Source organism: Kryptolebias marmoratus, linkage group LG1 (assembly GCF_001649575.2).
Source record: "Kryptolebias marmoratus isolate JLee-2015 linkage group LG1, ASM164957v2, whole genome shotgun sequence".
Lineage (NCBI taxonomy): Eukaryota > Metazoa > Chordata > Actinopteri > Cyprinodontiformes > Rivulidae > Kryptolebias > Kryptolebias marmoratus.
The window spans coordinates 10030184-10053387 of NC_051430.1; the positions used below are offsets into that span (position 1 = coordinate 10030184).

Consider the following 23204-nt stretch of genomic DNA (forward strand, 5'->3'; position numbering starts at 1 on the left):
CGCACATTGCTATGATGGGAATTTGATTGGCTATACGCCTGTAGAATCAGAATAAACATCAGTGTTAATAGGCTTGATCTGTATGCAACCGAGGATGTGTACGTCCTTTTACACAATATAATGCTTGGTGGTTATTATTGGCTCTGGAGAGACCATAGACTGACCCAGTTGGTCAAAAGAGGTGTCAATCAAAAGGTGGAGGGCCCACACAGTTGTTTTGACACCGTGGGATGGTAATTTGAAACCCTACGAGGCTCTGGATTCAAATCTGTCAACAGAGCCACCACCTGGTTAACAGGTTAAGGCCTTGTTTACACAAGGCTGATCTCCTGAAAACGTTAAAGATTTTCAGATGGTGATTGTAAAACAAAGTTACATATTTACACGCTGTTGATGTGCTTGCAGTTTCCATTCCATGCCACTAGTTGGCGCTTACACACTTGTGCATGCAAATACCAGTCTCTTGAGCGTGGAACCAGTTGCATCCATAAAGGTGAATATAGGGACTTTTGTTTGGACTTACAGTGAGGTTGGGCTGCCGTTACATGTTGAAAAGGGTGAGTAACATAAATAGCACTCTGCCTAAACCATTATTACTGCTGTTGATGTACTCGTGCATGCGCAGAACACTTACTGATTGCAGCTGCCTGTGGTGCACATGTGCAATTTCCCATGTTGCGGCTACCTTTGAAATGTAAATGAAGTGGAGGGGGTTTAAAAAGTTCCAATGTAAGACCTGGGTTCAAAAGGTTTCAGTGTCAGAAAATTATAATCCGACTGCTGTTGTCAAGTAAATGAATGGCTGACCAACTGGCGGACCCTAAATCTAAAACTTCCTCTCTTACCACTAAAAATAGCCGGACAAACACAAACACCCTCCACTAGTCGCTGTGAGCTCAGTACTCCCAAAAGTCAGCGATCAATGCGAACTTCATGCAACACCTCCAGCTACCGAACTCCTTTTCAGTGCAGATATTTAGACTTCAACACATCATGGAGTCAAGCACTCACCATTTTGTTCTTCTTGGAGTAAGTCTTCTTCAGCAGCCTTTCATTCATCCTCTCCTGTTCCCGCTGTGCATGATGAAGGAAGCCGTTCTCCAGGGGATCCAACACCGGCTGGACATTCTCCTCCTCCATGTCCTCGTCTTCCTTCTTTTGTCGCTTCACTACCTTTTTCTCCTTCCACCGCTCCTTCTTCTCCTGTGTCTTCATTACACCTGTCTTCTTCTACAAGCAGAGAAGGAGAGCTGGTCAGATTTATTACACACACAAACATACACATATGTACATACAGTATATATGTGTATTTATATATATATATTTATATATATATATATATATATATATATATATATATATATATATATATATATATCAATGCTGTTTATGCAAACATAAATGAACACTACAGCTGCACTGTGATGATCGATCATAAATAAACTAAACTCAATCACCACGTCTCATTTTTGTTGATGGGTTTTATATAACTTGATAAATGTGGACCTATTTTTCCATTAGAATTCTGCACAGACAGAAATATCAATGACACACTGGTGTTAGATTTACTGTCTTCAGCATTTCAAGGATTTTCTTAAAAACCTTGAAATGATTGTACATCAGGCGGCGACACATCAATGAAAAACTGTCTGTGTCGCCTTCAAACAAGAACAAAGCAGACTAATGTCGACTGATAGCCAGACTGACAGGAGATAAATGTGTTAAAGAAAGGATTGTGGGTGTGCCGCAGCTGGCACACAGTCAAGTGCACGGACTCCTTTACTTCAGGCTTACAAAGCAAGCAAACAGCAGAGAGCAGTGATGCTCACCCTCTCCCTTTTAAAGTCATCTTTAATCCTGTCAGCAGCAGAACAATGCTTTACTGGAGCCTATAATCACTTTATGGCTCAGATATAATGAGCTTATGATATGAAGTGCTGCTTTAATGCACACTGGAGAAAATATAGTTGCTTTACATTTATGCTATGACTGAGCAATTTTCCCCTTTAACTAATCATTGTTTTCACACTTCAACAAAAGCCTGAATTGAACCAGTGTTTGTTTATTGGAAATCAAAAACCATTTAGAACTGCCTTGTAGCTCATTCGGAGTTGTCTTCCCCCCACCCCCTCCCTACCGTACAGCCACTGACTAATATAAAACAGGCAGAGAAAAATGTCTTTGCTGGAGACTGCTGTTTCAGTTACTGGCAGCCTGGCAGTTGATGTCAGTGTGCAAAACAAAAACCAAATAAACATTGATTCATTGTTTCCTGCGAGACAGCAACATGCCTTGTGGAAATTTCAATAATCCTAATTACTACTGCTTGACATTTCAGTACTGTAAAGGTTGCAACTAAGTCATAGTTGAAACCAAACAGGTGGTATATTTTCAAAATCAGTAATACAGTTATGGGGAAAAGAAACAACACCCTTTTTCAATTCTTGTGTTTTATGTATCAGGACATAATAAAAATGACCTGGTCTTCTTCATGTTCTAAAACTCTTCACATTTAATCTCAAGTGTAGAAAAACACACAACAGATTGCAACATGCCAATAATTAAACAAAAATAAAAGCCAAAATGGAAAAGGTTTGTAGAACCACCTTTAGCAGCAATTACTCTCAGTAGTTGTTTTCTGTATGACTTTATCAGATTTCACATCACTGTGAAGGAATGCTGGCCCACTATATTTTGCATCAGTGCTTTAGTTCATTGTTTTGCTGGTATCTGTTTGACTGGACTAATGCAGCAACTTAACATCTTGATTCGTTTATTTTTCAGTCAGTCTGTTGTAGATTTGCTGCTGTGTTTGGGATCGTCTTGTTGCAAAGCCCAGTTTTGGCCAAGCTTTATCTGTCATACAAATGCTTTCACATTTGAAAATATTTTGGTATGTAGGAGTGCATGGTCGACTCAATGGCTATGAGGTGCCCAAGTCCCAAGACTGCAAAACCAGCCCAAATCATCATCCCTCTGTCACAGTGTTTGACTGTTTATATGACGTGGTTTTGCTAATATGCTGTTTTATTTTCACCAAACAACACTTTTATTGTGTTCAGATATGTAAAACTCTAAAACTGAAAGAGGGTGGATGTTCCGTTTCCCATGACTGTACATCTATGTTATATATGTGTATGAAAAGTAAATAGTTTTTTTTTCCCCTTAAACCACTGACTGTCTTGTATCATAATAACACAGTGGTGTACTGACTATATGCTGTAATTTTCATAAACATGCTGTTTCATAAGTTCTGCACATATTATCAGGATCTTTTTTTACAACCACAAGTCACTGTTGTTTCCAATGAGGGTGAAGAGACACTAAAAATTTTATTAATATCTTGATGAAATGGCAGAAAAAAAAATACTCACAATCTTTGTATTGTCAAATCCAATTTAAATGTGATCTACAGTGTTTGAAGCAAACAAGCCATGAAATCATTGGTGCCCACTACTGCTTTAAGTTGGTTCAAGATAATAAAAAAAAATGATTAATTTAAAAAAAAAAAAATTGTGGTAGAACTTTTTACATCAGCTCATTTTTAGCTCATTATTCATTTTACAGCAAGTCTTCAGTTAATCAAAGGGTCAATTAAAAACAAAAACCAAACAATAATTCAGAAGCAAAACCAGAAAGTTCAGCTGTTAAACTTAACATTTTCTTGCTGAAAATGCTGAATAAACATTCTCTAAGTGAAGTGACACAGGTATATATATTTTGTCAGGGGTTGTGTACTGTTGTTTGAAATATCCATTCAAATTTTGCAAAACCACGCTGCTACACTAATATCTCAAACTTTCTCAAATCTCTTTACTGCTGGTAAAATAAAAACACCTGTTCTAAATCAGAACAGGTGTTTAGTTCAAGTTATGCCACTAATCAAGAATGAAACACAGCCAGCACGTGTTTCTTTAAATTTTGCTGCTGTTTTATCCTACAACAACAACACTGTCATATAATCAATCAAAGTAAGGTCAAGTTGCACAGACAGATTGGGTAAACATGATGTGATAGAGATGCAACCCTTCTTTGGATCACATATACATTATCTCTCCTGTTGAAAACACTTAAGTCTGCAGGTTCTGCACATGTGCCTTGTGTCTGAATAATATCCTTCCCCTGGGTTTCAGGTTCCGCCTTTTTCCCAAAGCTAGAAGTATGACAGAGCTGGGACAAGCTGCTGCTTGCCTCTCAGAGGACACCAGCGCCTGAAGCTACACGGAGTTGAACCCACAGGACTCCTGGTTTGTTTTAACATCTGTTCAGTTCCCAACATGCAACCAAACTACAGCTTCATCTAAATAATCAAATGATTAATTCAATGACTGGATGGGAAGGTCGCTATAGCCCCAAAAACTGATGACGTGAGACCGACCATAACACAAGGTAGTAATGTGTCAATCACTGAACACACAAAAGAAACAAACAAACAAATAACACATTCCATTTTAATATTTTGTGTGACTATGAAGAAGCTTCCTGGTACTATTCCCAGCTTTCCACAGACACATTTCTGTATTAAAGATCTTCTCTTCTACAGTTTTACAGGTAAAAATAAAAAAGGAACTTTGACAGTAGGCATAATGCTCATTGTTTTTTCACCATAAAAGAACAAATACTTTCTAAATTGCATTTTGTGCCAGATAAAGCAGCAAAAAATAATAATACAATCCTTAAAGCATTTAATTCAGGAAAGCATTTGATGCCTCACTCTTGTCATTATCTGTAACATCAAACCTGTGACATATATTTTGAAATGATGACTTCTAAGTAAACGCTGCTCACAACTTGACAGCACTTTGACAACATGGTTTAACATCCTCACCCACATCACACAGCAGCACAAAGCAGCTCTTCTCACCTCATCTACAAACACAATCACTTCTCTTGAGGGACCAGCTGGTTTAAAAGGCAACTTGTCATGGCATTCATTACCTGAAGAGTCATCTTTAAAGACCTGTTACAACAGGAGATGTAACAGAGGCAGCTTTCTACTCCCTTAAGGCAGAGCTGAATATCCAGTTTGACTGTCCATCAGTAATGATTAAGACAAGCAAATGGATTGTATTCTTTCATCTCCTTGGTTATTAATAGAAAGTGTCTTTTGAGAACAAGCTTCACTGTGAGTGGTGGGATCAATTAAGCATAGACTTTCAGAGATGTGAAGACTTATTACTATTCTGTACAACATCCTAGTGGTTATCTCTTTCAGTCAGTAAAGACAGAAACCCAGAACTCTGACAGATTCACACACTCATTTATTTGAGAACAGGAAAAAAAATCCTAATATTTGTAGAAATAGAAGATAGAGAGTCAGCAAAAGCTTAGTCATAAATAATTTTATGAGATTTAATTTATTTAGAGCGGATCTGATTTATAATCATAAGAAACTTGGAAGTGAACTGTTTGTGGTCTAAGATCTTCTCATTTTTAAATCACTGAGTTTAAAAAAAAGAAAAAAAGCTTTGAAGCTTTCAGACAAATGTACCACAGTTATAGCTTACAATATCTTTAATATCTTTATTTATTTTGTCCGTACATATCTATGCACTGAAAAAAAGATAGATAGATAGATAGATACTATTTTAACACCTGGGTTTAAACTATAGGGACTAATTGCTTGAAAGGTGATCAGAGTTTGACAATTAGGCTACGTTCACACTGCGGCCCAAATCCATTTTTTTTTCTCCACATATGTGACCCATATATGATCTGCATGCCACAAATCCTTTTTTTTTTCAAATCAGAACCAGGTCACTTTCACTTTATATGTGGTACTAAAACAGCTACATATTTAATGTTTTTCAAAGCAATCTCAGTCTGAACGGTCATGTTACTTTTCATCCAACTGAAGTAGGGGTACACAGATAGATCCAAATACTGATATTATTAATACCAACATCACTGAAACAACACACTCTCCAGTTTTGATAAAGCTCTCCAGATGGGAAGCAAAAAGATCTACAACTACAGAATAAAGATCGAATTACTTTGTTTGGTTTTATTTATTTATTTTACATTTTGGATTTGCCATGTCCTGGATGACTGAGAATCTACGACAACACATGATACCAGTGTTGATGTCGGATCATATCAGTACTAGCGGAATGGGATTGATACTCTACTTTCAGTACATCGCTTCCATTCCAGATGTGCAAATCTGTGCGCGGGTAGGTGGGAAGCATCAAGATCAAATGTAAACATTACATGAAACAAGCATGGCAGATAATAATTTAGTAGTCTCTGATTTCACAACATCGAATTGATAAGCACATTCTGACAAGTGTAATATCCATATTTACTTCTGTAAACACAGTCTGCTTACAAGCAGAGACTAACTGCACTTAAAATATGATGTGAACTATCCAAAAAATTTGGATCTAAGCAAAAAAAAAAATCAAAATGGGTGGCATTTTTCTTTTAACTGTCCGTTCCTTTGTATCATTGTTGAAAATTGTAAACAAATAAAAAGATCAAACAACCTAACCTTTCAATTAATAGTTCAGAAGATTATTTTCTTAGATTATTTTTCTCTTGTTTTTATTTTTTCCTTTACAAATTTGATGTTGGACACAGCTGACAGTTAATTTAGTTTTAGAGCTTGTTTTGTTTTCTTGTTCACTTTCAAGTTGTGAGTTAGGTAAAAGGTTAATATCAAGAATTTAAGATTCAATAGATACTGTAATTCTTTCTCTGAGATTAAATGTATAAATAGCTCAAGTTATAAAACTGGACCCTTTAATTTTAGATTTACAGTGACAGAAAGATAATATTGTAACATATGGAATTTATAATCTAAACAGAAATCACAACAAAATGTTTTGTGTATTACTACAGAAAACTGTGGTCAGTACATCTCTCTCATATATCCTGATGCGTGTTTTTATCATCACAATCACACATTTCTGTACTGTACAAATACAAATACTGTATATGCATCTAACTACCAGGAAGAACGGAACAAAAACATACAAGCAAAAATTAGGTGAAACCCTATGTGTTTGATTAAAAAACATCAAAGTAAAGATCTAAACATACAATACAGCCACATCATATTTACAGCAGGCATTGACATGTTTCCCCATCCACTCCAGATACTGAATAAATGACAGATGTAAAAGACAAAACTGCTGAAGTGCAACTTTAAGTCAAACTAATTCAACAAATTCATATCAACTCTATCCTCCCTCTGATCATATTTTATTTCACTGTAACAACTATTAAGTGCACTGTTAAAGGAGGTACAAGAAGAGGAAAAGGAGGAAATAAATAGAAGCCCATCAAAGCTTTCACATTGGGGTTAATGTACTGTGGCAGGTTGAGGTGGAGCCTCCAGGGTGGAATGTGGAGCAAACTACACCACTCTTTACAGGACACTCCTCTATAATCAAAATACTTTTTTGGACTATATCTGCTTATTTAGATTTTTGTGATGCCATTTGTGTGTATTAAATCTCTTTAAATCTTTCCACTACAGGACGATACAAGTACTACTACTAAGATTAAAACAAACATGCATACAAATGTGAAAATAAAAAGCAAATTCAGGGTTTTGCATTTTTTCTCAGAATTTGTATGTTTTTCACAACTCTGTAAATGATTGGTTTGAAATGTTTGGATTAACAGGAAAGAATACTTACTTGGTAATGTGTTGAATTCAGAACACATTTATTTCTGCTTTATGGAGACTTGAGGTAGATGTACCCATGTCTCAGCAGTTTAGGAGCTTTTAAATGTTTATCAGCAAGAGCAGACTTGAATTTTTTTTTTCACATATTCACAGTGAGTAAGACATTAAATATCGAATAGTCCTGAGAAAAGAAGGGTAAATCATCTCCTCCTGCCAGCAAGCTTTTCCTTTTATAAACACTGACTGAATGTACTGTAGCTTTTCATTAAACAAAATGGCCCAACACTAATTTTTTTCTTATTTTATCCTGTCCATCCTGGGGCAGAAATGTAACTGTGACCAGCAGTGGTGGAGAAGTGGTTTAAAATATGATGACAGACAAGAGGCAAAGAGGAGAGGATAAAGTGGATGGACACAGAAGCAGAAACAGAGAGTGCAGCAATGGGAGGGCGGGGAGGAGGGGGTGTGTGTCTCAGCCTGGAACAGGAGAGCCCGCTTTGACCTGATCATGTTACCCTGGCAACAGTGCGATAGAGCTTTGTTGCTGTTTCAGGCTGCATGGGGGGTTAAGTGAGTGTGTATGTGGGCACAACTGCATCAAACCCAACACAGCTTTCTTTGCCGGCAACAATTAAGTGCATGGTTGTACGTAGTTATCCTGAGGCCTTGAGAGCCATCATGGAAACAGATTTTTTTTCCCCCCAAAGGAGAGTTCATGCATTCTGAACAGAGGAATGTCAGCACTCCTGAAGCTGCTTGAAAAGGGCAAGGGGCCTTCATGAGACATGCATAAACCAGAGAGGAAAGGGGTTTCTTACAAATGGAGCCTGGAGCAAAGTAAAGTAGACATGGTTTGTGAAGCCAGTGTCAGATAAAGACAAATGGTGGTGTCTAATGCACATCATCATGCATTCTCCACTGCACTCTCTTCTTTCTTAGGCCAGTAATTATTAAAGAGACACAAAGAGCTCTGCAGGATACACCTCCCTTGACAGTAAGCAGAGCCACAAAGAGATTACAGGGCTGTCTTGATCATTTCTCTCTGTTTCACCGGAGTTGAAACAAAACTGTCAGTTACATATTTCAAACCAAATTAGTGATTTTAGTAAAAGGTGGATCCAGTGCTAACATGGGACAACAATAAAGCAGTCTGGGGCATAGCTCATAATTTTAATTAAAAAAATACAGCCACTTTGTATTCTTTGAAGTTGAAACAAAGCTACTGAAACATAAACGAGAGAATTTCTGTCCCTAATGCGACTTTCGATAAAATAAAGGAGTTAAAATGACATAAAGCCATAACTCTGAACTTGTGCTCAAACTCTACTTTTAGTTTGACATTATAGGAGTTAGATCAAGAGGCTGGATGGGATTTGTTACGTGGGGACCGTTCTGTGTGCTTCCAGCTCTTCAGAGAGAGTACCACATTTGTGCACACATATTTGGTAATCTGTCTGAATTCATTTGACAAACTGTAAATAAATCAAAGTGACACTTCCCTCTGGCCTGCACACCACTCATTCTATATACAGTTGGCAGCTAGCAAAGTTTATATCAATAAACTCATAAAAGCATGTGCTTGTCTATGATTTTCTACCTATCTAATCAAATAATCAAATAAATATAACACTGGAGCTTTCCCCTCTGATGAAAGGGAATAATTGTATAAACAAATTTAAATAGAACAAATTTCTAGGTTGCATGATGTGTGTGACTGATGTTTCATGATATTTTAAAATCCCCAAACTGTTTACACATTAGGAAGAAAAAGATTTGGCGCCTTTCGAGACTTTTCAGAGTCCCACAAAATTTCAGTCACCACAATATGGTTTTGAAATCTATGATCTTTTTAACTTTGTGAACTGAGTTAGTGAGTATGTGTGAAGTGGTTGGGAGGGTGGGGTTGTGTCCGGCGCTCCGCTGGGACCAATGTAAGCATCGTGGGACATGTTCAGGTGGCTTAAAGGGATATCCTGCCCATTTAAAGTTATGAAGAATTATCTTACCTGTTGTAGATAGCTCTAGCTCTTTAAAAGGCCTAACTTTGGAAAAATAGACTTTTTGTTTGTCAGGACTGGTGAGCAAATGACAAGTCTGAGCAGGGTCAGGACCAAAGCGTGTTGCTGACTTAATACAGCTCTAATGAACGAATTTTTATTACAGTTCTTGGAAATGTTTTTTTTTTTTAAATAATATTTTTACATCTTTGTCAGTTTTGCAATACACAATTATTAATATGGAATTCTGTGGTTATTTGCTGGAGCAAATAGCAACAGGAGCAGTGAAAGGGAGAACTTCTGGTGCACCCTGGTGTCAATTCATAGAAGCCAAAAAGGTGTAATGCAAAACTGACTATGACGTACAGACTTACATATGAGCATTTGCTTTAACTGGTAAGGGTTTTTGATGATAGGAATTATTTTAAGACAGCAGCAATTCCCTTAGGAAGTGGGTCTACTTTGATTGTATTGATGATATAATAATAGCTTGTCTGAGAGGGGCCACTTCCAAAGTGGACTGCTGCCATTTTAAAATGACTCAGTCTTCAAAATTTCATAGCGGTTCATGCAAACACTATTATTCAAACCAAACGTTACAGTTATTTTGGCAGAAATATCATGAAATTCCAGCCAAAATGTTTTCCAAACTGCACCAGAATAGCTACTTTTTGTTGCTGTGTTTGAACTCGCAAATGACCATAGATTCTTATGTAAATCACAATGTAATGCAACATTGATGGTGACATAAAGGTTTAAATAAAAGTGTTTGAATAAACCACTGTAAAACCTTTCAGCCTGAAATTGTTTTAAGATGGCAGCAGTCCACTTTGGTCTTAGATGCATTTGAGCTAGCAGGTCCTGTTAGAAGTAAACTTTATTATATCAAACAGAGGTCATTCAAAACCTTTTTTTTACAACAGGTAAAACATTGATTATATTAAAAACTGGATGGACTTTGCTTTTAATCTGTCTTTGGTTGTTTGCACATGCACCAATCCAGACCACTAAGTCCTGTGATTCTTACATACATGAAACATGTTTTAAATGGAGTTTTAATTTGAATGTGAGTAATTAACCTACACAAAAAGGGGAAATGGAAAAAAAACGTTTTAAAACGTTTTTAAAATTATTATTCTACAACACATAACACTGAAAAGTGGTCCCTGCTTATGTATTCACCTCTTTTGCTTTGAAGCCACAATCATTGCCTTCAGAAGGTAGTTCAAAAAGATTCACCTTTGGGCAATCTAAGTGTCAAATGATCTCAGCGTTTACACATCTGTTCTGATAGCTCCTAGAATCAACACCAGTAAAACACTTCTAGGTACTGCAAAGAGAAGAGAAAAACATTCAGAATGAAGGTGAAACCATTTGAAACCAGATCAGAGGAACAAAACCCCCTCAGAGACAAACATGAAGATAAACAAGCAAAATACAGCATGAAGACCAAGGAACTCTACACACAGGTCAGAGACAAAGTTGTACAGATCAAAGCTGGAATATAAAAAATACATCTTTATATATCAAACCATTAATGCCCCACAGAATACAGTAAACTACATTAATAGAAAATGGAAAGATTTTGAATCCACAGTAAACCTGGAAACAGGGTGATCTGCCAAAACTACCATGATGTATAAAACTTTAAGCTTACCCTTTTCGCTTGAGTAGTTGAACTTTCACCTCAGACTTCGGTCCTTTACTAGAATCGTGGGAGCGTGAGAGTTCTGCACAGTATCTTAGCTGTTCCCAGGACTACACACTTCTGGACAAAGATCTCTGAGGTTGCCCCTGGTATCTGTGAGCTTTTGTGACATTTTGAATATATCTAAAAAGTTTTTAAAAATGCCAGCCTATTGTGAAAAGTCACCTTTCATTAGTAAACTTGTTTTATTAAATTAAACTCCTCAGTCGGTGTTTGTTTACAATGAATGACTGACTTAGAACTGATTTTGAACATCAACAGTCCAATAATTTACACATCAGTAACAGTGGAGCAATGTGCCATTGATGCCTTACACGTTTAAGAAGTTAAAGAAACTCATTTCCAGTAGAACCTGCCTGCAGTAAGCTGCATAATTGTATTCAGCTCCCACGTGTGATTGCCCATCTAGTACCCCTAATGTGAAGGTGCACAGAACTTTGCCTCTTTTCTGTGACCATTTAACATATAAGCAGTGATGAAGAGCCATTTGTCACACCACTTCAGTTGTGGTTACCTCCCTTTCAGCTGGCTGAGGTGGAGTTGTGAAGATTTATTACTCAGTTGTTGGACTGATTCTGTACACATTACTGCCGCTCCTAGCATGTCAGATAAATCACCCTTACTTGTCATAGTGTCTACTGGATTGATTTAATCATACGGTGTGAACTTGCTTTTAGTAAATGCTGTGCAGAAACCATACACTTTCTATTGCCACTGTGAGCTCCATTAAAAGCAATTCTGATTAATTTGAAGCACACATTCATTGACACATTCTCCTTGGTTCCCTCAAAGCATTTAATTAGATAGTTCTTGCTTTGAAAACTGAAATGAGAACAAATTTAGTGCCAAGAAGCTTATCAGGGTGTGAACAAGAGGGAGCACACATATCTAGAGTGCATCAGTGTTGCATAATTGGTTAGCACACATTAAATGAACCACATCTCTTTTACATTTTGCTCAACGTGGTGTGTTTTTCCTCTTCATTTGACTTTAGAGTAATGCTTTGTGAGAGTAAGCAACGTAAGTGTTACATGAAAGCAGGGGAATGAACAGGAGATGTGAGGTGTTAATCTCTAGCAAGTCAAATTGATGCAGCAATTATTCAGCTATCAGGAGCCAACTGGCAAACAAGTCGTCTCCCCACTCAGTCACTCTCTGTGTACAGATGGGTTTTTTGCAAACTCGTCTATACAAAAACAACAGCTATTCTCATTTACATTTTTTAAATTAATGATCATTTTAGTGTTTGAATTTTTTTCAGTAATTTCTTTGTAATAAAATAAAAGCTAAGTTTTAATATAGACTTGTGGAAATGTAACTGGCATTGCTGAATGAGGTTTTTGAGAATGGTTGTAATTTTATTTTATTTGGTAATACCAGCAGCTTGATGGTTTTAGTCAGTGGGTAAAAGTCGGTATTTCAAGCACACTTTACAATTTCTCCCATTTCACACAAATTACACGTACTGTCAACATACTGACTGTCTCAGGTAGTGGCTAGTGATTATATTGTAAGCCCAGACCATGCTCATTTTATAAACAAACAAACAAAAAAAAACAATTTTCATCTGGAACACTGAAACCTGAAGTGGACTCTTCAGAGCTGTTGCTATCTTCACACTCAGAGAAACACATGATACGTTTTTTTTTTGTTTTTTTTTTTTAAATCTGGGTCTCTAGTCTTCCTTTCTTGACAAAAAGTTCTCATCAACTTGAAGAAACTTTACAACATTCTTTTTGGTTTGAGATAACTTCCTAAAAACCTTAAAAAAACAACTTATATTTAACTTCCAGCATAGGGGAAATTCAAACTTTAAAATACCATCTACATTCATAGCATAGCATTGCAGTAGGGCAGTCTTAAAATTTGAGTACTTACTGTGACAACTGAATAAATATTGAATGACTAACTGTCAGAGTTGATGTTTATCATTTTATGCAGGAAACTGTACTGTGAAAAATGTATTATTGTGGTGATGCTGCCACTACACACTTTGAATTTATTATAAGTCACATTGGTCATTTTCAATATCTGTAAAGGCATTTACTAAATTTCAAAGAACATTTAATAATATTCAATACATCTGTGGCGTAAAAACTATAGAAATTGGCTGTGTGTAAATCTGCACGATCCAACATATGGGTTGAAAGGATGACAGCTATTTGAGCTGTGTGTTTCAGCTGTATAGCTCTAGCTCAGCCTCAGCTGCAGATCACTTTGCTGCTGTTTCTACAGCTGATGCATTTCTCCTCCAACTGCAAGCTCAGCACGCATTCAAGTGCTCTCTGTCTTTATGGTTCTTCACAGCTGGGTACATTGATCGCTGCACACTCATGATCTAATGTTCCCAGGCTGTTAAACTAAATATACTTTTACATTCAATAAAACATTCTGACTGAATTGATGTTTTGCAACCACTTTATCTACAAAAACAGGAAGGCATATTTTCTATTTGAGCCATTAAAACCATTACTGGCCACGGCAAACACTGAGATCACATGCTACTGATGTTACAAGTCTTATCTCCATCACCCTGATCTACAAATATACTAAATAAAGCTTTTAACATGAAAGAGGCTTTCTATGTAGGCTAAACTGTCCTGTGAATCTCTCCACCTGCAGTCAAAGGACGGCACCCTGGATTCTGCTGCTCAGCCCACACGCTGCAGCCCAAAATACAGTCCGGAGTTATTCCTCAGGTTTCTTTTTCCCTCTACCCTCTAGAGAGAGGAAGTGTTGCCTCGGCAACAGACGTTTCCATTGGTGGAAGAAAATACCAGATAAACTCTGGTAAATATGTAATGTTGGATTCACACTGTCAACAAATCGGCTGAACATACTTTCTTCACCAACTGCTGAGTTTTCTCCTCCTGGGTGAAACCACTAAAAAACACAGCAGAAACTTTAATGCCAAGCGTTTTCAAGAAGAAAAGAGAACGAGCTGTTGAATACTAACAAACAAGTTGTTATGTTGGCATAACCAACCACTATTTTTTTGAGTTTTATTACAAATTACAAAAATGAGTTTCCTTTTTACTGCTGACTAACCCACTGGTGTTTTGACACACGTTGAATTTTTTATCATGTCCAACCATGAGCTGAACTAGTGTGCAGAGTCGGCTTTGTTCTCACAGCAGGATGCCGACAGTGTTAAGAAACCCGGCTAGAAATGATGGGAGAAGAGAACCCTCAGAGTTGCCTGAGGCCTCACTGTATCACTGCAGGCAGAATAGATGCCGCTTAAGATGGAATTTCTTTTTTTTTTTTTTTTTAACTAACAATCACACGTTTGCAAAAAAAAAAAAATCAATGATAGACACAATGGGGATAAATTCTCCTGAAACTAAACGACAACCAAGACATGAGAACTGCTCAATTACAAAGTTTCTCCATCTTATTCCTCAGGAAAAATTCTTGATCTCAAGAGATATGATGGTTTTAAAAAAAAGATGACCAGTGGAAATAACGGAACACAACACTTTTTTTTTACTCAGATTTCACTGGTTTCCAGTTTCATGATTTCTTAAAACAACTTTTGAGATTTAATCATTTCTAAAATGCAACTTTTCATCCAATTTACTCCTAAAGAGCATTTAGAATAACGAGTCAGTGCTTTACAAAAATCTAAATCAGCCTGGAAAACTGCAGCCTGTGCATTTCTACCTATACTACACACAAAACCAAACATCTGTCAGGCAGTGGCTGCCCAGCTGTCAAAGCGGGTTGCCATACACTCACTCGGATCATCAGCTGGTTGCCTCACTCAGATACAGCGGCAAGATTTACCCACTTATGTGACTGACAAACAAAACAGAGTCGGTTTGATGCCAAGTTCTAAATGTAATGAATAAATTCAGTGAATCTGCTGAATATGATGAATTACAGGCTCTGTGTGAACCAGTAGATGATATCTGGTATTTTTATGAATCTATTGCACATTGATGCTTTCAGCTGTTAATGACAGTAAATTGCTCTGACAGGTTTTTTCTGACACCACCTCCAGTGTAACTCCTGCCTTGCCACTTGTCATCACTTCTAGCCAGGTCATAGCACGGCTGACAGAAAAGGGATATACCCACAGTAAGCCACACACTTGCTGGTAAACACAAATAGCTTAAGAGCCACACATTTCATTCAGAAGTTTATAGAAACCAAACACATAACCACATAACCTAAACTTGGTTTAAACTGTACACTATGGGCCACAAATGTCATTTGCTATTAAAAAAGAAGCTACTTGTTTCTGCTAGTGATTGATTGATCAGCTTATTTCAACAATAACAAAAAGAAAAAATGTATATATACATTACAATGATTTACAATAGTTTAGTCAATAACACAAAAAAAATTCAATAATATGTCCCAGTGTCTGAAAAAGAATCGGAAGAAATATAAACGTATGCTTTCCTCCCACTGTCCAAAAAGGAAAAAAAAAGCTGCATTGGGCTGAATGCCAGAAAAAATATACAGATGTTTCCATACATACACGCACATACATATCTGCATGTTATATTGATGTAAAGAAATTGATTTCTATTAACACACATATACTCAGATTCCCATACACAGATGCTCACAAACTAATAATATTTATTTCATGATCAGTCATATCAGGCTTTCCTCCACATAAACACTTTTTGAACATCTTTAGCTGCATTGTTTTCAAAAGTAAAAAATCCTTGGAAATTATTGTAATTGAACCATAAGTGTGTTTCATTATTTAGCCCAACAAACAGAGACACAAAATGATTTTCATTGCTGTTTGTGCCTTAAACGTTTTAAAGTTAAAACTTACTCTAAAATACATGAAGCTTTGGCAGTCTACAGCATGCAGAAGGGCAAAAGTGAAAAAAAAATATTGTTAGTACAACTGAACTAGTTTAATACCTTTAAGACTAGCTCTACTGATCATTATTAATTGAGCACAGGTGTTAGACTAAACCTGGATGCTTGAGTAGAAAAAAAATATTGCACTTCAGTACTTTCACACAAAATGTACTGCTTGGTGTTTTCTGCAAATAATGAATATTGTAACGCTTACAATAGCTTGACATAATTTTGATTTCCAATTTCTCTTAGACAACATACTTTATCCAATAAAACCAGACGTTCATCTAAAGTTATCAATATGACTAAATTATTACAAACAAGGGCTGTGTTTACGAGTAAAACGATCACCCTAATGTTTGAACTAACTAATGTTTTGCAGTCAGGTAAGAGACACTGCCACTCAGAACAGAGAAGAGGCACTCAAAGAAAAAGCAAGAGGAGCTGTTGTGCAAACTAATTTTAAAAAAAGCTGATTAATGAGTCCAAACATATACTAGAATTATCACTGGTTCTTATAAAAAGTCAAATTCAGACACAAAGGGAAGGATTGAATAGTATTGGTGTGGCTGTTCAGAGAAAACCAGTGATTTGCAATATCATTCCTCATGACTCACTGTCCTGCATGATTTGGATTTTTTTTCCCCCGGTTGAACCCACCTGATTCAAATCAGTGAATTATCTCCTTGATCATTAAGTTCAGAGGCAGCCTGTTAATTAGCCACAAATTTGAATGGGGTATGATGAAGCAGGGAAATGTCTAGAGGGCAAAACACACACTCACACACGCGTGTCAAAAATTACACCTTCATTGTTTTCAATTATGACCCCACACCGACAGAGGCTGGCTGCTGACCGATGCTCTGTGTCGCAGCATCCAGCCATATTTCATTGCTGCTCCTAAACAATACATTTTTATGTTACTCGCTCCATGCATTCGGGTTCCCGTACCAGCTCTTTTAAAAATGCTTTTATTACCATTTCTTCTCTCGTTTAGTTATAGCGCCATTTTATATTTGCAGTTTTTCTTGCATACAGCCAGAGGTATATGACCACAAATCTCACCATTACAAAAAATGGCAAAAACAATAAAGTAGTCTGGCAATCCATTGCTTCAGAAATTGTTTATTCTGGTGTGAAAGAAAAAAAAAAAAGCTTATATCCTAAAACTGATTTGTGTTATTACAGCCACTATAGCTTGACACTTCGGCCATTAATGGACGCACCATGCTGCAGCGTTACCGGAGTGTTCTCAGCCTCAAACATGCAGGACAGGAGGTCACAAAAACCAGGATTATAAACAGCAATAAATCATTGGACAACAGCATCAGCTGATTTTATCTCATTTGGGGGGAAAAAAATCTTGTGATTGAAAAAAGTGATTAAGCAGATGTTTTTACAGGCCAAAGTATGATATACTGACTGTGCACTTACTTACTTACTTTAGCTAATGTTTGCTTTATGGACCTCATATCTTAGAGTCAGTTCAGTTGCTGAAGGATACCAAATATACACAGACCTGTTCTGCTTTGGAATTATTTCTCAGTCTTGTTTTTTTTTTCCAAACAAAACAAAAAGCTAAGCGGCAGCTCTGGTTTAAAAAAAGAAAAAAATCCTAGGCTATTAATCTACTTCATGGCTACAGCTGCTAACAAACCACAAGACCTTACAAAGCTACTACAAGGAGTGAGAGCCTTTTACTTACCAGCTGTCCATAAACTTCACTCCAAATGAATGTTAGCGCTGTACCACGAGTCAACAGTCTGTTATCAGGCAACTATTTGCTCAAACATTCACCCATTGGCAATGCTTACCTTTTGCATGGTTCATAAAAAAAAAATCATGGTTTTCTTGTTACTTTAAAACATTCAACATGAAGCATATTGATGTGTTTAAAGGAGTCCTGACTGCAGCTAACTGTACACCAGGTGTTGATAATTTGCTCACTGACGAGCTAACTGCCTGCCTGAAAAAAATTAGCTGCTAATGGAAAGAGGCCCATTTCTTTATTAACACTAATATTCATAAAAACAACTGACTTTAAACACATGCTGTTGTTTTTTTAGTTTATAATATTGTTTCTACTGACCATAAAATGCCTTAAGTCTTTGATTGACATGAAGAATGAAAAAAAGTCAAAATTAAGATCAAGCACTGAATACAGACTGTGTTGTGTTCTGTCTTGTTGCCCTTGTATTTTACCCATGTGTTTGCACCAATGTCAGCCAGACAAAAGAGGCAGAATTTAAACTGAAGCAGGGGACCGCACCTAAATATGCAGTAAAAAACAACAAAGGACAAGGGGGGAAACCGGGAGCATGACAGGACTAACATATTAGTCCTTCCACCAACAGCCACGAGAACATGAGCAGGAACACAAATAGACAACAGGCTCTCTCTCATCCCCCATCTGCCCGGTGCAGATCCTTGACCAGGGCTCTTGTCTGAAAAAGCAGAGGTCAAACCGTAAAGCAATTACGCTGGCAACTCATCAACCAAATGCTGACAGCAATACAATTATCTCCAGGCAGCAGCAGCCTGCTGCAGACAACCGAGCAGGGAGAAGGCTCTGTGTTTAACTCTGGCTGGAACTGTGCTTGCTGCATAATTGCACCCTGCCGAGCGCCCTTTAATCCAGCATTTAACAGGTATAGAATCGGACGGAAGGGAAGAGACGGTGAGACAGTGAGGACGAGGCTAATTAGGTCTTACCTAAAGCCTTGGGTTTACACCACATTACTGGAGAAAGACACATGGGGAGATTTGTCAGGAGAAAAGATCGCAGCAATCTCCCTGCTGTCAAGACTTGCACTGTTGCCTGACCACTCAGTGCTGAAGGATGTTAATAATCAGTGGAAATAATAGAAAAAGAAAGTGAAGTACAACCACTGTGGGTTTTACCACTCTCACAAACATGTTTCCAGGGACCATTTACTGTTTTTTTGATGCACAAAAAAACTATGAAGTTAATTTTTAACCCACTATATATTACATAATATGAAACACAACTGTTGAAAGATTTACAATTAAAGGAAGACTGACATAATGTTGCTATCCTATTTCGTAGGTCAGGAGGGACTTCTGGTGCTGATCTTACTGCACATTCAGGGTTTATATTTTTAGGTCATAAACATCTTAAGACACAGCTACACTACCAATGTTTGTGCCCCACAAGGCATTTTATTAAAAATTTATCAAAAAAATCATGTTTGAGTGAACTACTGTGTGAGTGTTTATGTGAATTAGAAACACATAATTTTAATGGTTTGTAAAATCTATATAAGGACCCACTGAGCAATAGACATGCTTTCAAACATAGCTCCCATTTATCCCTCTACTTTTAGATATTTTGCCAAGCAGTTAAGCTCTTATAACTCCATTTACATGATCCACACAAACTGAAAATATACACAAGCCAAGTTTGTTAATCATGCAAAAATGCCCGAAAAGCACAAACTAAATTGCAGCTTGAAAATGTTGATTTAGTCTGTGTGCTTAAGAACTATTTTCACTCACTCTTTAGTTACAATATTACAGTTAAAATGTCAACATATCACAAAAAAAAAATAAATGAAAGAAAGAAAAGGAGACGTTTTGTTTCAGAGCTAAAAGTGGTAAGTAAGAAGGCTTTTTTTTATCTTTTCACATCTTACTGGCAGATAAGTAGCTGCACAGATCAGTTAAATTCCTCCTTGTAAAAGAAAAATGGCAGTCATTTGGTATGACCCTTGCCTGCTGTCTAGAACTGCCAGACACACAGTTAGTTTATGGTGTAATTTCATCTGTTTGGCAGGTTATCCCACTGCAATCCAATTCTAGCACCTTCTGGCACAGAAACGTCAAGTTTGTGATGGTCCTGTTCCATAACTCTTGCCAGTCTCGTCTAAATGTAGACGTCAATGTGATATCTAGACTAAGATGTTGTCTAAACTTTCCTTTTTAAATCAAATTTAGTCCAGTTTTAGCCTGGATGTCTATGGACTATTTAGATGCCATTTAGACATCTTACCCATGCTCATACTGTGTAGAAAACCAGTGCTACATGAGTTTGAACCAATCACCATGTTTTCTTTATGTACAGCACTCACTTGTCATAGTCCAAACAAAGTTTGTGAAGATAAATTAATGTATGATCTCCTGTATTGTCTTATGTTAAAACGAAAGCAGTTACCCATGTATTTAATTTGAATGATTTGGCTTCTTAAAAGCTTTCTATGTCTTAAAGTTCAGTCCTGTTATGCTAAAACTTGCTCATTTGCTTTATTGTCAGTCATCTTTTATCTTCTTTAAGTTTCCTGAAAGGTTGTACCAGTCAACTGCCCCAATTTCCCAATAAACCTTAATAGTGAAGTTAAAACTAATGTAAATAGTTTAAAAGTTTTAAACATCATTTACGCTGAATTCTAGCAATTAATATAAGTAGATTTTACTATGAACATTTTCGCTTCAAGACATTTCAGGCATGGAAGTTTTTCTTTTTAGCGTGAACTCATTGTGTAATAACAATAATAAAAAAAACTATGATTACTTGTATTTAATTGGTGACCATAGGAGAGGGGCAGCTGCTCCCTCACTTTTTAATGGTAGGGTGCAAAGTTGTGGATTTGCTCCCACGTTTTTTGGCTTACAAACAACATGTTATCACTCCCAGGAAATAGACAACAGAAAACACTGTTTATTCATTCTAATCTTACTTTTTTAGTTAGAAACTAAAAAATTGAATATCACAAACAATCGTTACATTCTGCACGCCCATCTCAGAAGTGCTTTAGTCTGAGACAGCTACACCAAAAAAAAACTATGCTGCATTTTTTTTCACAGTATGAACATAAGAGAGTAAAGGTTTGAGTGATAATATGCTATTTAGGAGCACAGGATATCCAACACTTCATAAAATGTGCCCTTTTTGATACTCTTATTGACATCTAGCTAGGCTAGGGCTCATATGCAGGTGTGTGAGACCCCATGCATGCATTTTTGGGTTGAACAGACATCTAGGCAGAAACGTGAACTAAATATTGCCTAAAAGGGTTCTGCAAATGTGTACTTTAGTTTCAGATCAGCATTTAGCCATGGTTTATCCATACATACATGCATGGGTTTTCTTTTTTTTAAATGAAAAGGTAACTGAGACAGGGTTTCAAACTCCAGGCTCCTGTGTAAAAGTGTGCTGCGAGATCCATTGCCCCAGCCAGTCGTACTGTGTTAAATCCTGGCTTTGCTCCCTTGTTTTATAACATAATCAGGCACCCACTATGGCAACCTTCTATGTGAAAATTCAAATAGCTTCAAATGAGAGTCTGATAAAATTGCAAAACCACACAAGGCTAACCAAAACACCCATGTTAATAAATTATGAACAAACTCAACAGTAGATGGTTTTGTAACTAGCCTAATTAATGAAAAGCATGATGTGTAGAGGCTGGATGGTTGTTAAATGGTTGTAAAACATAATCAGTTATCAAAGACTAACCATTCCTTGAAGGAAGGATTATCGCCTGTGACCTTTCATGCCTGAGTTTTAGACTAAGATGATCTTTAGGTTGAAAAAAAATGCAGTTATAGCTATTTTTGATCAAACCTTGAAAATAATATTATGCAGAATTTGTTAGTGCTTTGAGTATGTGTTGTGAAAGACTTTTAGCTACTACCACACTAACTTTAAGCTCAATATGTGTAAAGTTCACTGGCATGTATTCATTTTTGTGTGGACTGTAGTTAATTAGCTCTAGTGGCCATTTTGAATGGAGATGACTCCAAAAGTTCATTAGTTGTACAGGTAGAGTCATTGCTTTCTGAGTTGCACTGAAACCTGTACAGTGTGGTTCATGAGATATTTAGCTAACAGAGAAACTGGTTTGACTTTAACACCTAATGCCAAGGTTATGTGTTGGAAACATTACTCAATATCTGTAAAAATGATTAAGTTAGAGCCATTTTTGTGTTTCTGAGGTGAGTTAGCTATGGTGGCCATCTTGAATTGGATTGAATCTAAAAGTTAATCAGATGTGGAGGCATACCCTGTGACTACTTTGTAAAAGTATTAATAAAATCTGCACTGTGATTTATGTTATTTTTGCTAACAGTAAAGACAAACAAACACACATACACACAGTCAATGGGCTCTCCGCCTTTGCTGATGGGCGACAAAGATAGTGAATGGGAGGAATCAAAGTAAAGAATGTAACAAACAAATGATAAACCAAATAAATTACGCCAGGTTAGCCTGGATCAGCTCAGGTCCAGCTGAAGGGGCACTCTGAAGCGCCTTCTAGTGCGAGACAAGCCCAAGCTTTCAGCTCCTCTCCACGCGCTGCCTTCCTGCAGGAGCCGACCTGTCACTCATCCAGTCGGGAATGTAAAAGTACAGCGATCGTGGCCCAGTTTGGAGAGTCCAGTGGGTCTCAATGATTCCTCATCAGCCACTCTGGTGTCAGAGCGGCGATGCGAGGACAACTTGTTACCATGGCACCCGTTTAGGCGCTACGCTGATGTGCTTTCAGGTGTTGTGAGACAGGACAGCGATGGTGGCATTTCTTTGAGTGCTGTAAACCTCACACATTCTACTTTGGGTTTGATGACATTTATTGCTATCGGTGTGATTCAAAAAAAAAAAAAAAAGAAAGGTTGATGTGCTGCACCTCGTTGGCTGTTGTGCGAATGCTTCTGTATGCGTGTAAACACTTTACATGTGTTCAGTGGCTGGTGTTCCTCACATCTCCCTGCGTTCCCTTTAACAAGGAGTGATCCATGCGCCTCCTGTGGAGGAAGGACATGTTTATCCAGCTCCTGCTCACAGGCGAGCGAGAGCAGAAAAACTGATTACAGAAGCACTCTGGTCAAATGTCAACACAGCGCTGCACAAGTAGCAAAGAGACGCACATCAAACGCAGCAGCGAGAGTGTGAACAGACGGCTCGCGCTCGGCGAATCGGCTGAAAACAAACAAACCTTTGAGTTTACAAACAGAGGAATTTCCTCTGCGCCGACCCTTGTTCAGCTCCAGTGGATGTTCTAGTTTTTCCTCTTTTTTTTTTTTT

General features: G+C 37.3%; 1 protein-coding gene across 9 annotated transcripts in view; it reads right to left on the minus strand.

Moving 5' to 3' along the window:
- The window catches only part of fbrsl1 (fibrosin-like 1), a 279706-nt gene that overhangs the window by 196177 nt on the left and 60325 nt on the right, over positions 1–23204 (minus strand). For all 9 annotated transcript variants that reach the window (XM_037980515.1, XM_025005586.2, XM_017414623.3 and 6 more), the window contains exon 2: positions 1012–1230. In XM_037980515.1, coding sequence (XP_037836443.1) covers positions 1012–1230 — 219 coding nt within the window. The remainder of the gene's footprint in view (positions 1–1011; positions 1231–23204) is intronic.